Source organism: Notothenia coriiceps, unplaced genomic scaffold (genome assembly GCF_000735185.1).
Source record: "Notothenia coriiceps isolate Sejong01 unplaced genomic scaffold, NC01 NC01_scaffold00000307, whole genome shotgun sequence".
Taxonomy (NCBI): Eukaryota; Metazoa; Chordata; class Actinopteri; order Perciformes; family Nototheniidae; genus Notothenia; species Notothenia coriiceps.
In genome coordinates this window covers 351,319-367,668 of record NW_011333008.1, presented here as the reverse complement: position 1 = coordinate 367,668, position 16,350 = coordinate 351,319, and the positions used below count along the sequence as shown (strand labels likewise).

Below are 16,350 nucleotides of genomic sequence, written 5' to 3'. Positions count from 1 at the left end.
AGGCCCCATTGTGGGACCGCCTGACCGGCAGTAGGGCCCAACCTGGAGGTGATGTGGAGCCAAGCAGATGACCTGACAGCGGGGAGCCTCCAAGATCATTAAAGGCTTCAGCGTGGCCATTTGATCAGTGTTGAAACCACCGACTGAAAACACCTGACACAGCAAGCTGCTGGGTTTCCCCCTCGTCTTGAAATCTATCTGTGTGGGTGGGAGAGGGCTGTTTTCATTTCTAAAGTTATGTTGTACTTACTGAAACATGGTTCGCAGGATAAAAGTATGAAGTACGTCTACATCTAACTCTCAAAACTAATGTGACATTTTAGACGTTATGAAACTTCATTAAATACAGAGAATCACTCATAAGAGTTGTTGGGGCCTCGGGGGCAGCAGAAACATGCTACAAAAACATTGTTGACATATTATCACCTTTTATGTTTCTGAGATTTTTATCAACATTAATTTACCGTCATTTTTATGATAAATGTATATTTTTTTAGCTGCTAAATGCTCGTCTATTGTGTGTTCACCAACTCGTAGCTAACGTTATCTCTCCTGAGCAGTAAACAGAGAGCGAACATTAACTAGCTAATATTAGCCAGCATTAGCTACTGAACATATCAGACCAAATAATGCTAAAATGTTTACGAAACGACTGGTGTATAGAATTAAGCATTGGTGCCTTATATTTCGTATGAATTGCAATTATTATATATTGAAAATATTTTCCTAATATTGAACTATCCCATAAATGTGTTATTATTGGTGGCAAACCTCAGCGGTGTTAAAAACAGATCACTCACCCAGCATGTTCCCACCACTGGACTTGACGACACGTGTACTGCCATTAACTGAACATAAATGTGGTCTGTTTCCCCCCCCTGACAAATCAAAACCACCTGCCCATAGGCCCTGAGAACTGGTCCTCTCTCCGGACCTCCTTGGAGAGAGAGAGAGAGAGAGAGAGGCTCTTGTTTGGACAAACGTCAGGGCCACCTCCGGGGCTCTTACTTGAAACGAAGAGTGGAGAAGGGAATCCTACCCTTCACATCGCCTCCTACAACCCCAGGCCCCGTCCCCTCCCTTTTGAGCAGGGCCCAATATTTTTTAATTACGTACAGGAAACTCCTGTTACAAAGGACACTTCTGCAGGGAGGCTGTGAGGAGTTCTGGGGTCACCCTCCTCTTCTCTCTCTCTCTCTCTCTCTCTCTCTCTCTCTCTCTCTCTCTCTCTCTCTCTCTCTCTCTCTCTCTCTCTCTCTCCGTCCTTTCTTACTAAGTGTGTGTGGGCTGTAGGTGTATCGACTAACAAACTGGATGGCATGCCACCCAGAGATTCAGATCACTGCTGACAGCCTGCCTTCCCAACACCAAGATGGCACCTGGTCTGTGAATGCAACTCCTTAACACTAACACCAACAAAAACTATAAAGTCATCCTCTCCACCTCACTGCAAACAAACCAGCTTTAATGGTACTTTTCCTTTCTTAACATTCACTAACTGTAACATAATACTTGTCAATATTGATTATATATTTTATATATCAAGACAAAGAAGTCGACATGTCAGTAAGCTTTCTTTCACGCTCAGCTTCTTAGCTCCGGTGGTCTCTAACTGACAGGAACTCAGGCACTATTTGTTATCTTTAGGCCCAATAAGTCCATCTGGTTTTGGTTTGGCTCCTCGAGATAGCCCCTGGAGATGTGGATGGAGGGGACTTAGGGGTGAGACGGGGTGGTGGAGGAGCAGTTTGAGGAGGCTTTTTCTCCTCTTTAATTGAATTTCTCACCATTCCAACCTGGGCCTCGGACCAGGGATAGAGCGAGAGCTTGCGTTCGGCTTCCAACCCTCAGGCTCCTGAGAAGCTTTGCAATAAAATTAAGCAAAAGGGGAAAAAATACTTGGAAGAAATGAGTATCACCTGTTTTGCCAAACGGCCTGCATGTTCGGAGTAATGGCTATTTACTTACTCAGACGCACTCTCCCTGTGAATGTAATGGAGGAATGTATGAACTTTCTCTGAACCATTCCTGACCTGAAACATTTTGTGTCCAATGAAATGGTGTGTGAAAATAAACAAATAGCGGACTAAACAGAGTGGCCACTCCTTGATAGGAATTCATGATGGAAAGCATTCAAAACTCATGTTTAGGGTGTTAATGTAATAAAAGTGATTTTTATACATACTGTACAACACCAGGAAAAATGTTTTCCAAAATAAAGCTTATGTCCGCAGCAAAGTTCCCCAAAGTGTTGATGGTTTCACACGTACAGTAGCAGGCCAACATTTATCTATAGCTAGCTGGATGTTTGTTTCTCCTTATAGCATATTTTTGTCCGTAATTTTATATTGAGAGTTAATTATGTACACAATTAATATACATTTCCGAATTTGTTGTGGTTACCTGACAAATGTTTCTGTGTTGTATTTTTGGTGTTGGCTTTGATGATCTGTGTCTTTAAATATTTCTAGGCGGTTTTTATTTTGCTCTTTTTGTCCACAAAATGTGATTGTGCTCCAGTCCATTTCAGGTTCTCATACAGTTGGACGACAGACTGTCTCTACCATCCATCTGTCTTGTCACTGTCTAGTGCACGCTTTATAAATCCAAACTGAATAAAAATGAAAATAACTCAAAACTGTGAATTATTTTGTCGGCCCTTACAATTTTATGGCCGTGACAGTCTTAAACTACTGGATGTGAAAGTGGTCAACTACTGGGTTTCAATGCTTTCTGGTGGTACAGTTTGCTTTTCTGGTATTTCTGTACAATTAAATACATGTTTCCCATGGTATTCCCCCATAAAGTCTGCACTTATCCTTGACTAACCCTGTGGGTTTTGTAAAATAAGACCTTTCTCTCTTTTAAAGGATAGAGCAGGCTGAAAGTTAAGGTATACTTTGTGGAAATGTAGCTTGAAATGTATACATGCTCCTTGAAAACTCACGTTTCCTAACTGTCATCCTTCATTTTTGGTGTCTCAACCCTTCCAATGACCTTTGGGAAAAAAATGAAAACTGCTGATAACCATTTTGTTTTACCCCAATACGTCTCAGTGAAAGCCCCGTTCCCCGACATCATCATTATCCCACACACTCAGTTTATTGTTTCAGGTGAGCAAACGGCATTGCACACACTGGCTCCCTCAGATGCTCTTTATAAGGCTCCTGGAATCAGCTGCACTTTCATCTTCAGTAGGAGTGTGTTTGTGTGTTTAAGGTTTAAATAGACCTGGGATGAGATTTAAAAAGTTCTCACCAAAAATAGTTAACTTTAGATATGAATACTGTTTCTAAAAGAGAGTGTTCCCAGAGTTTAAAGATGTTAAAACTAAACTTACCCAAGAAGGAACAAGAAATCCTGCTGGAAAATAGATTTTTAGACTGGTTTGTTTTAGAAAGAAAGTAACATCACCTAAAATGTAATCTTCTTCTAATCTACCATCAAAATGTTCTACTTTCATTCATAATATAACTTTAATCATGATACTGTAATCAAACCTAGAAATGACATGATGTTAACATGATTTTCCGTAAGCAACTGGATTTGAAGGAACTCTTGATTTTCATTTTGCCGCCTGAATAACCAAAAAATAATCTATTCCGTAAACTCAGTCGTATTGAATGCCATTGTACTGAACTACGAGCAACAAGAAAAAAAGAATACATAATCTGATTCAAGACTCAATTTCAGTTTATTGGATGTGTACACACTGAAATTGTTAACACTGCGTGAGGACAACTTATTTTACTAGCACTCTGTGTTCAACAACAATTAAAGTCACATTCATAATGAAGTTAAATTAAAACCACATAAATATAGGTCTAACAACATTGTATCATTGTAGGCAATGTTAGGTAGGTAGTCTATTACTTTCAGTTAGGGAACCTTCACAGAAGGCATTTTAGTTATATCTTTGTTTTATGTGAAAAAGCATCTACAGTAGCATGAATATGCAGCTAGAGTGAAAAAAAGTTTATAAAATATATTTCTATGTGTATCTAGTTTAAGTTTCAATGGATAAATATACATAGAAAACATGCACAAAATAATTAAATAATACAGTAGGTGATAAGACATAAACTGTGTTGGTTTGATGTAAAGTAAAACTGTTTTCTTTATTACACCCAGACAAAGTAGGATATGAGTACATCTGACCACACAAGCTTTTCCAATGGAACTATGTAGCTTCATGTATAATATATGTTTAAATAAATAACTTTATAAAGTGCACATACTACAGCTCATGACACCGATCGTACAAATCCCATTCTGTTCATACGTACAATACACATCCACCAATTTAATGGAGACCATCCCCTAAGATATTAGCACATTTGAATTTAAATCTACAGAGGAGCAATTATTTACAGCATGAATCATATATTGGATATTATTTGTGACTGAGAGGGGAGAAATGCAACTTATATTATTAGATTCAGCTAATACAACACATGATGTATCCTTGATACAAAAGCAGCGAACAATAACAGCACAGTGTATTTGGTTAGAGAACAATGAGAGTGCCTCACTGGGTGGATATTTCAAATGTAAAGTACATAGAGCACATTCAACTTTAAAGGCACAGATGCCACACACAATCAAGCTCTTATATGATATTACATGAAGAAATTAGGTTTTAAGATTATGACATGTTTTTTGAAACGCTATATACGATAAACCAAAACAGTTGAGGTGCCATTTGATGTTATAGGATATTTTCTGCAATCATAAATTGCACATTCTTTTTTTATAAAGGTACAGTCTAATGCCGGGTGATCCAGTTATAAATCCTAAATTCACAAATTGATTTTTCTGTGTATGCGTTTTTGAATATTGCTTACATTAGCACAGCATCATTGGATCACATGTAGGGTAGCCTGAAAATTAACGTGGACAGGAGGGTTGGTCCAAGTGGCCGCAGCTCAAGCCATCACATCACTGTCGCCCTAAAAAAGAAGCAAAATGTAAACGGGGTGACTCTCAGAAGGTCACAGTTATATAATCAGTAACAGGAAGGTATGCAGACTCTTGTTTCTTCCGCGCTACCGTGCACAACTTGAGACATGCTTCCCCCTTGTGGATGATATGAAAGCATTCCTGTGACCGGCAAATGTTTCAAATTATGATCTCTGAAGATTCAAGTTCTAAAAACTTTACATAATCCAAAAACGTTATAATATATAAGATAAACATTCAATCATGGGCTCACAAACAACCTAAAAACCAATGTAAGACTTACATGAAATGTAACTGATAAAAAATAGCGAAGAAAAAATACCAACCTCAGCTGTCATTCTGGGGCACACACGATGATCTCCGAGATTTGCACATAGTTTTCTGTGAAATAATTTAATAACAAAAAAATAAAAATAATATATTAGAAGAAATGTAAAGCACAGCGGCATATGATAAGGTTTCGCTATTCTTCAAACAGGATTTGATATCTTTAATGTTTTTAATATGATTGTCTAATTAAATTCAAAACATTTAAACTGATGATTCTCTATGACAACAAAAAAGTTCAACTATAAGCTTAAGAAAAGTGTGCACATTTTTTCGATAAAAGTTGAAACTTTTTATTGTTTCAATGTTATTTTGGGGGATACAGCTTTTTTTAAGATCAGCAACCTTGTGTTGTTTGTTTATGATAAAAGTAGGCGAGGATAGTGAATTTTACCTTTGTATGAAGGCGATGATGAAGGGCGGGGTCAGATAGCCAAGGATGTCTCAAGGCCTCAGATGCCCCTATCCTCCAACTGTAAACAAACACATGAGAAGTATACAGTATATTCTGTGAAAAATGACCATACATACACACACACACACTTGGAAGAGCAGTCAAACAGAATTAAAGATGTTTACCTTTTATTCACAATAAGGAGTTTAGAGATGAAGTCTTTGGCTTCTTCAGTTGTATCTACAAACTCTTGTTCGTCAAAGTTCCACTTGCAGGCCAAGATGTTGTTCAGAGTCTCGTTGTCATCGTCGCCAAGGAAGGGACAGAGACCGCTCAGACTACAAGAAAGAGACAGTCATTAGCATTAGTTTAAAAATGTGTGTGTTCCCGTGCGTGTGTGTGTTTACTCACAGCATGTAGGTAATGACCCCGAGGCTCCACATGTCTGTGTTGAACGACACAAAGTCGTAGTTGATGACTTCAGGAGCGAGAAACTCCGGGGTGCCAAAATTAACTCGCAGTTTTTCACGGGGTTTGTATCTAGGTGAAGAAAATTACATTTGTATTGTGTATGATTACAGCGGTCAAAGAAACTGTCAATCAAAATACAAGGCGAGGGTTTGTACTCACATCCTAGCAAGGCCAAAGTCGATGATTTTGACCTTATTTGTGATTCTGCTCACACACAGAATGTTTTCAGGCTGTAATTTAAAGTAGTTGATTAGACTAACTTCAAAAATGTATTAAGTCTGGTTTAAAAAATACTTCAATGACTAAAATGTATTACCTTTAAGTCCAAGTGTAGGATGTACATTTTGTGCATATGCTGCAGTCCTTCACAGATCTGCCTGATGAACAGTACAGCGTCCAGCTCCATCAAAGTGTAGTTTTCGTCGATTATCCTGTCGAACAGCTCCCCTCCACCAACACTAAGGGTAAAGACAAATGCATAAAACACCAATCAACAACACTAGAGCAATTCAAAACGTTTTATTTTAGCAGATGTATCAATCATGAATCAAGAACACATTTATAAAACAAATTTAATCAAAAATCAATTTGACACACAGTATTTAAAGAAGTTTAAAGTCTATTGAAGAAAAGTTATTGGTATTTGCTGGTTTAAAAAAAAGAAATAATAAACATTTGTGCGGAGAATATAAAAGAAGGAGCATACTATTCAAGTACAAGGATGATGTCATTCCTTGACTCATAAGCTGCATAGAGCTGGATCAGGCTGGCATGGTCCAGATTATTCATGACCTGGATCTCATTCTTCACCACCTCCTACCAAAAACACAGGCGCAGACAGACAGACAGACAAACAGATAAGGATGCAGACATACACACAAACGAGCGTGCACACACACATATGGTCATGATGAGATGTGTCAGCTGTTCTCTGCTATGAGACAATGCATCTTCTCTTCTAGGTCAAATATGTCTCACCTAGGTGAGAAGTATTCCCTATGCTTCTGTTCCAAGCGGCCTTGTAGTGCAGTAGTATGTACTGAAAGTTGCAACTAAGCCTGTTGCTTTTTATATCATGTTGTGTGGCTCTTGATGTAGTATTAAAATAATGCTAATTTATTATGATTGCACTGAACATTCGGTGCTTTACCTTTTCCTTGATGCTCCTGGCTTTGATGACCTTTGCTGCCAAAGTGAGACCAGAGGAGTTTTCAACACATTTGTGCACCTGGCCAAAACGACCCCTTTAAGACAGGGAGGGAGGAAATACAGTTTTAGAGTTGCATGGTAACAGTCAGATCCTAGCAGCCTAGTAACAGTTGTGAAACAGCACTGAGACCGTGTGTTTTATGTTTCCATGACAAATCAAAAACTGATCTTCTGTCAAACGGAGAGGTTTTAGTTCAGGGAAGAGCTTAATCTGTTATTTCATTCAATCTGAGCTGGCCAGTGTCTCCTCTTTGAAGACGTGGATTAACACTTAGTGATTAGATACCAGCTGGCACCAGGGATACTGTTTCACATACCACCCAGTCCTGAAGTAAAAATAACTGCCGTGACTCTGGAGTTATGAACCAGGGGAGAAGAGAAGAGAGGGGGAGGGTTACGCAATTAGGCTTTGTGGGAAACTCTTTCACACTGCCTTTGATCTGTAGTAGATCAAATGGTCGTCAATAGCTTTCATTTTTGGCATGACATGGAGATTTGAAAAGTATGGTTGCTCACCCGCCCAGGACCTCCTGCCAGTTGATGGTGTAGAAGTTGATGATCTGGTTGGGCTTGGCAGAAACAATGCGGTGATTAAAAGGGGCCGATGGAGGAAGACTGGTGTCTAAAGTAGGATGGGGGATCAGAGAAAATATATAATCTGTTTTAATAAGTTACAAGGAACGTGAGAACATAGGAGCTTCGTTGTTAATTAACTACAGTGAGGCTTTCGAACGGGTGTGGGCTGCTTTAATCAAGTTAGCACATTGTGCATTACCGCGCTATGATAAACGTTGTAGTCTAAATATTGCAGAGGAGTACCCACGCTTTAGCACAACACATCTTCTAGTCATAGTGCCAGACTCCTTCAAGGGTTTTATTCTGATACCTACTACTGTACTGTACCAACTTAGCATAGACCCTTCTTATATTAGGAAGGAGTCAAGCATTCAATGTATGATATATAACCAGAGCAAAGAACAATACTAGACTTCTGAGGCTGATATTGATATTGCAATTTAGTTGATTATAATATTTTCTAACTGTATTTAATTTTTCTAAACACTTACAACATACTCAGTAGGACATGTTACAATTAAAATAAGCAATCCAGCTCTAGTACTGTATGAGGTGATTTACGAAACAACTATAGACTTCTATACATGACCTTTATTATTTAAACTACTTTGCCCTGCCATACAGAAGATTTAAACGGCGCTTAAACTGAGTAGATTAAGTTTAGTTCCTCAAACGTTAAACTTCCCACCATGATTAGTGCCGGGGAACCCAGACTTACCAATGAAGTACCGCTCTACCTCTTCATCTTCATCTTCATCTTCATCATCTTCCTTTTCTTCATCCATTTCCTCTCTCGCTCTCTCGACCCTTTGTTTTAGGTTTAACTGGAAATCCATGCCATCTGTGCTGAAGACAGCCCAGCCCTCTTCCTCTTCATCCTCCAGCTTCCCCTCGGTGTGTTCCTCCACTATGAAGTGTTCCTTGGTCAGACACAACATGGTACCTGTGCTGACTTCTGATATCTGGTCCTGCTCAGCCTCTGGAGATGTGGAGGCATCTTTGTGCTCATCACTGCCGGGAAAAAGTATGTTTATTTCTGATGTTTTTTTTCTGTTGTTTTATTCAATACAGCTTTTTATATCTTATTGTACACATTGACCTATCCAATTCTCAAATCAAATGTTGAAATTAAATGATTAGATGATTATCTAAAAAGTTGCAGCCTTTTTATTTGTAGATTATTTATGGATTAAGTGATACATCTTTGCATCTCTTATGGGGTCAAATATACCTTGTGTTCTCTTTTTCATCCCCATTTGCCTCAGGCAGCTCTTGTTCATCAGATGCTTCCTCTTCCTTCTTTTCTTCTGGGAGCTTTTCTTCCTCTTTCACCACATCCTGCACATCCAGCTGTGGTTCTTCCTCCTCACTAACCGCCTTGTGTTTCTCACCCATATCTGTTTGGGAATCTTCACGCAGGAGGTCAACCAGGTTGCAAGCAGGCGAGTCAGGTTGTTGACTTTTAGGGGACACTCCGGCCTCCAGATCCAGATATGCAGTGGTAGTCTTGTGACCTGACTTCTGTGCATTCTCCCTGTTGAGTTTCTGCACCTCTTCGAAGAGCAGCACCTGCTTCTTAAGGGAGATATTTTCTACAAGAAGAAAGCCAAACAGGATCTGGATTTAATCTCTGCAAACCACAGTGAAATACTTCGAAAGGTTATGGAACATCATGAGGCTGCCCAATATTTCCCCTTGACCTTCTGAGCTTGGTTTCTGTGTCACGATGTAAATGCCACTCGGCCACAGCTGTACATGTAATAGAATATCACTCTAACACAATACTTAGATGAAACTCTAATGGAAGCGCGGAGTGAAGGTTCATATTTTTTATTACATTTTGCTGCTGCTGTGTCCCACTAAATAAATTCCGCAAAATAAATAAAAAAGTATTTGATCTAAGCACCTGTTGTGTCTGGAGGCTTCATCTTCTTCTGAGCCTTCAGGCCCTTAGGGCTCAAAGAGGGTTTATCTGTCCCATCTTTAGCTTTGTGGTCCTTCAACTGTGGAATACAAATACAAAAGTTAGGGGAAATCTGGACAATCAGCCATTTTGATATTTAAATGTATTATTTTTAAAGAAACTCAGTTAAAATGTTATACTAAAGGATATTTATTCATGTTTTGTTTTTTTTAGATGATTTTACTGATTCGGCAGAACTTAGCTTTATTACTCCTTATACCTTAACATTTAAATAAAATTAACTAGATCACATTAGTATTATGTACTGTCCCAAAGCTAAAATTAAAAAGATAGCAATGTTCTTTTTTCTTGTAATTCAAATGTAATGCATTGCTCCCTTCTTGTCAATTGATCAAAACACTAATATTAATATTATGGAGGCAGCCTTTTGAGAAAACATGAAACAAAAGGAGACCAACATGCAAAAGAACATATTAACATATTATAAATAAAAAAGATGGATTGCTGTATAAAGTGCATAAGCACAATAAACCTACTAAGTTTCCATATTTGCGAGAGGCGAGGTAACGCTTTGGTCCATGAAGCTTTATCTTGTGAGAAGTCTGTAGAGAACTGGGCTCACATGCAGGAATTATGTCTTGTTTCCCTTTATTGGCTTTATTAGAGGTAGGTTTCTAGTGAAAAGACAAGATGACATGGTTTAGTAGGGTTATTGGAATACACATGAAATGGAAGAAACATTAAACGTTAGGAATGACTGTCAATATGAGGTTGATATGATGACTTTTTGGTCACAATAAATGCACACAACATGAAAAATAACATTTATAACTCAATGAAATGACATTGACAGGTTGATTTGATGAAGTTAGGACCACATGAAAAACACAACACAAGAAATGAATCAAACAACAAATTAATGGCAAATGACGATACATTAAATAATGATAAAAGGCAAAATATAAGCAACATTACCTATGTATTTTATATCATGTCTCCATGAGCAGACTCTCTTGTATAATGGCATGCCTTTCATTATTCATAGCAAATGGATAGACGGCAGCAGGGCAGTGAATTTATAGCTTATCACTTGTCGCTCTCAGCGACGGAATGTATTGCTGACCCTGAGCGGAAAATATTACAAGCGATGGGCTGTTGTTCAAATTTCTCAGCTGAGGAAACTCACTAAACACTCTCCGATCAGGTTAGCATGGAAAAAGCTGCGAACCCAGGGGTGTCTCACATTTGTTCTCTGAATGCTGTTACAAGGTAAACATCATAGGGTATATTTCCAGTGCTGTGACAGCAGTGTTTTCTGGAATGTAAAACTCTGATAGAGAGACTGTAGGAAGGAGGCCATAGTAACAGCAGTTACTCGTAAGATATCTCACACCTATGGAGGTGGATGATGATGGAGCAACCATCTGACAAGGGCTCTGACGATCACAGAAATTCCCTGAAATGTGAGTCACATAAAAGCCATCAGATTGGTATCTGGTCATTAATCCTCAGAATATAATATGCCATTACATTTTCACAGAGACTTTGCATTGGCTTGATTTTTATGAGTAATATGTTGACGCTATGAGTAATGTATAACAAAAAAAATTCTGTCCTATTTAAAAAGAATACTATTTACATCCCGATAGCAATCAATTAATCAATGCTCTGTCAAAAAAAAGAAAAAAACTTGGTATATACAAGGGGTCAATAATGTACAAAAATATATATAAAATTACTGGACATAAATATACACTGTTTCCAAAACCCATGTTAATATATTCGTAGTAGACCAAATATGTAGATAGATATGTCACTACATGTACAGATGTCCATTTTCACTTTTCACTTGTCACTTTAACTCATTTCGTACTTCATAATGTAGATGACCAAATATGTATATATGCTGACAGTTATTTTATTCATCTCCTATTTCATAGTCTTTTATTATTATCATCATTATTTTTTTTTTTTAAATCTTGATTTTATTTTTGATTTTATTAATTTGTGTGAATCTGTGCTGTCCTGTTTTTTCACGCTTACCCTGTTGCTGCTTATACAACTGAATTTCCCCACTGGGATTAATAAAGGTCCATCTTACCTTATTTTATATGTTGTAATTTGTTCGTAATTCGGGCCACATTAAAGATACGCCAACCGACATGCCTTTCTAACAACCTGGCAGAACCAGCAGACACTAAATCAGGGCGCTCCTTCTGCATTACCAGAGTCTTCCACAAGCTGCTACGTAACTAGCTATGTTTGATGTTTACGTTCATTATCTTATGGTTAAGTTCATTATCTTATGGTTAAATTTATACCGATTATGAGAGAGTGGGTTTGGAGGGAGGCCTGAAAGGACAGGCTGTTATTGTTTCCATCTTGGCAACTTTCTGGCTAGATTTAGCGACTTTTTGCCAGTGCTGCTAGCTACTTTAATTGGGAAAGAGTTGTTAACAAAGGGTTGGGTTTTCGGTTGAATAATTGTTTATTTAATTACATTTTTGGATAAGATTTACACTCTAGCTGGTTCCACCAATATGACCTAACAAAGCTGTAATTACTACAAATATGAATTCAAAAACCTGACTGCATCGTGAACTATTTCATAAATATTTGAAGTATGTGCTAACTTGACGTCACAGCCACTCAGGTGAGTTTGCTCTTTGCTTGCAGGTCATAGAGGAAAGAGATATGACTCTAATGTATGAACCTACGCAAGTGATAGGAATGTTTTGATAAGTTGCTTTAGAGTGTCTTTAAGTGCAGCTCATGCTGTTGATGCCAAGCAGCACTTAGTGAACTTTATATAGGGTCATGATTGACCAACATGTCAACATGTAAAATAAAGATTACATCTGAAGTTTGGGGATGACTTCAGTGTCACAGTAATTGAAACGGTTGTATAATTCTTCTAATCCACAAAAAAAGCCAAAAACTTTAAGTTAGGCACCTACATTTTAACAAACCAGTTCAAAGCACAGGGAAGCAACAGACACCAAGCTGACAATATATTTAGATTAGTACATGTTTACTTTTTTACTTTTCTGAACATACCGACAAATCCTGCAACACTGCATGCATTGGTAAATACAGACATTTAATGAAAGCTCTAAATCAAAGGGGCTGGACTCCCAATTAAATCATATGATGAGCTTTATTGAAGCTCAGGAAGTTAGGTCATTTTCCAAGAGTCCCATGGCATTGCATTTCGGCAATACCCACTGTTAACCTACTCGAAACTGGTGGTGTAAAAAAGTTGTGTGTAAAATAATGTCCTTACTGGCTATCAGCCTTGATTTGGACACAATCAAGACCAACAGTGTTCGATACAAAAACATGTGCCTTGTTTAAGTAAGTCAATAAGAGAAGTGAAAAAGGGAGAAAGACTGACTCATCACAATTTGTTGACACCTGACTCCTAGTGAGTTGAGGGGGTTAAAGCCCTTTTTGACGACAAATACTGCAGCCCTGATCCAAAAACAGCATTTCCAATGGCCACTCACATTTCACCCCTGGCCTCACCTCTCGTGCCCTGCCAGGGGGTCCCAGAGTGAGCCTCACGCCAAGGAGGCCATGTTGTACCGAGAATGGGTAGAGATCCAACAAGTATAAATGTGAGTTAAATTGGGGCTTCACAGAAACTAAGAGGGACATATTTATTACCCAGGAGCTTAAATAACACTATAAAATTGGCGTTCGTAATGACTTTAACTTCAATCAGCAGTTGGCAAGTGTCAACATGTAAATTCTTAGACATTACCTTTTTAAACCAGCCCCATTATATGAGGTATAACACACAAACCAAATCACATTCATAGAATAGGCTGCTATGATCATTTTCACATGTTCTGCCAAGAACCATGAACCAAAACATCTTTATGAGATCTAAGAAATCAATAAGTCAGCAAGAAAAATAAATAGCATCCCTTGAAACAAACCGAGATGTACTGGATGACGATATCCAGCAATCCAAACCAAAACATTTATATTTAAAATTGACAAATTATCAAACCTTAATTCATTGAAACAATTCTGTAATTCTTTCTTCGAAACATAACTTTTTCAAAACCACCATAATGCAGCATTTGTTCACATTTTCTAAAAGGTACACGCAAAATATCCTTAGTCTCACCTGGTCAAGCTTCTTGTTTATTGTGTCAGATGATTTCCTTTTATTGGCTTGCTTGGCTTTGTCTTTGGATTTGGAGCCCTTCCGAGTTGCAGGGCCTTTGAACATCAGCTTCATAACCCTAGAACTCTTCACCGTCTCCCCAATAAAGCTGATCACTTGCTGCATGTTGAGGACCAGCTTTTCCATTCCTTCAAGCTTGTTAGCCTGCAGCTCGGACCGCTGGTTCACCACCGACATTATGGTGCTCATCTCCTGGCATATCTCCCTAACTTCTCGACCCATGATCTGCGTCTGATTCATCATCTTTGGTGGGATATGGATCTCCTCCTGGTCAACTTTCAGATTCTCCATATCCTTTTCAATGCCGTCTATGTCCTGAGACATCCCATCTAGCCGGTTGAGGACCTTTTCTTGAATGTTGATGAGCTTGTCCATTTTGCTGCTAAGTGACTCAATCCGGTTCTGGATGAGGTCAAAGCTGCCGTTGCCATCTCCTACTGTGTTCATTACCAAGGAACTCATGGCTTGCGGTGATTTAGAAATCACGTTAGGACACCAACTTGAGACAAAAATAGGACCAATATAGTCCTTGAAACAGACGAAAATACTTTTTCAAAAATCGTAGCCAGCTCTGCCCTTCAGTGCTCCCCGTTGGTGTGCACACTTGATAAATAAATAAAAGTGGAACAGAAGTGATTCAAGGTTTTTTAAATCACCAATCCCAACACCATTTATCTCACACTTTGTCCCTGGTGCCTGCTTCCCTCCACACAAGAAGTGGTATTAAGAATGGAGTGAGCCGGTGTCCCTAAATGTAAATGGACAGCCTACGTCAGCAGGGGTCAAGTGTTTGGGGTGGGGGCTTGGCAAAGCTTGGTCTATGAGACATTTGAGAGCCTTTAAGTGTTAAGCCCACCACCGTCACTCCCCTGCTAGGTGTCAAAATGCTCACTGACACAGAACTTTTTCACTGTTTAAGACACATGCTCAGAATTGTTTTACATTTGATTTCAAATGGCAATGGCATTAACATTACCTCATAGTGACTGTTGGTCTGTCAATCTTGAGTGAACTTCACAGGTGTAAAACAAAGGAGAAGAGGATCATAGGTATTAGTGGGGGGAGTTCAGAGTAAAATAAGAGATTTCATTGTTTATTGTAGATTTTAAATAAAGTTCATGGCATTGAAAAGTCTGTAATGGTGCTGGTTAGTTGGTACAGCTGTAAGTGAGTCTGCAACGTGCTGCAATGCAAATACCCTCCTTATCTCATGAATGCCTGTAACTTGCACTCAGTGTTCGGGGAAACGTGAAGAAGCATGTGGCTTCTGGCTAAGGGGAACTACAGTAAGATGTTTAAAGCCCTTCGACTGAAAGAAGAGATGGGTGAACCAAATGATTTATACGAAGCCTACTCACTGACAAAACATCCACCAATAACCTCCCTTAAGAGAGGAAGGGATCCATTTTAACTTAGCCCTTGTAATATGACCGTAAACCATGTTCCCTATAAATCAAAATATGTATGATTCATTTGAACAACAACATGTGTTCATGTCAAAACACAGGGTATATACAGAAATGAAACACTTAAGCAAACACTGAACAACATGCTAGTCACAATTATTAAAAAGTATGGTTGGCTACTCAAACTATTTCCTGACAATTTTGTCAAACTTATTGGACTTATCTCTGTAAATGTATAGCTGATAACGTTTAGATGGAATCCAGCCACCATGACATACTTTGACCAGAGGGGTGCAGACAGCAAACTGAGCCACACTAACCCCAGCCAAACCCCCCCCCCCCTCACTAAAAAGTGTGGGGGTTATGAACTTAGCAGATTAAATAGAGACCAGTGAGGTAAGGTGCGGAAAAAGAGGTTTGCCTGTCAGTTTGAGTGTATTGACAAGTCACCGCACCAGCTAGCAAATGGCTCTCTTACATTTAAGATGGCTACAGCGGAAAAAACAAATGGCAGAAACAGATGGGACTAAAATCATGCCTCAATCAATCAGAGAGAGACAGAGACGCTCACACCTGTCCTTGCGTGCCAACAGATGACAGACAACGTAGGTCATTTACAGCATGTTGGGTCAGCTTCTTATGCTAGGGTGTGCATGGATCAGACATGACGAATGTAAAATAGATTTTACTCTACAAGAAAAAGGTACATGTATTCTGCCACACAGCATCGTTATTATGCTGCACGTTACAGGTTAGCACGCATGAATATCTTTCATTGCTTAGAGGTAGCGGGTACTTAAAGGTTATTAAACCCTGCAGGGGATATAAACAGACTCCTTGGCCTCTGAGACCAATACATAAAGTAAATATCGTATTTATATCACTTACA

The 16,350-nt window shown here is 38.8% G+C and overlaps 1 protein-coding gene across 2 annotated transcripts; it reads right to left on the bottom strand.

The window, feature by feature from the left end:
• Positions 1 to 3,676: 3,676 nt before the first annotated feature.
• On the bottom strand, positions 3,677 to 14,752 carry mylk4a (myosin light chain kinase family, member 4a). Of its 2 annotated transcripts, XM_010766164.1 has the most exons (15): positions 13,996 to 14,752; positions 10,397 to 10,534; positions 9,843 to 9,939; positions 9,168 to 9,528; positions 8,655 to 8,947; positions 7,877 to 7,982; positions 7,302 to 7,395; positions 6,858 to 6,967; positions 6,468 to 6,609; positions 6,311 to 6,381; positions 6,092 to 6,220; positions 5,866 to 6,018; positions 5,681 to 5,759; positions 5,286 to 5,340; positions 3,677 to 4,949 (listed from the first exon to the last, which is right to left on the bottom strand). In XM_010766164.1, the coding sequence occupies exons 1-14, from the start codon at positions 14,515 to 14,517 to the stop codon at positions 5,287 to 5,289; spliced, it is 2,349 nt and encodes a 782-aa protein (XP_010764466.1). In that variant the 5' UTR covers positions 14,518 to 14,752; the 3' UTR covers positions 3,677 to 4,949; position 5,286. The 2 variants fall into 2 exon arrangements, with proteins under 2 accessions (XP_010764466.1, XP_010764473.1); XM_010766171.1 differs by lacking the exon at positions 10,397 to 10,534.
• Positions 14,753 to 16,350: the final 1,598 nt, after the last annotated feature.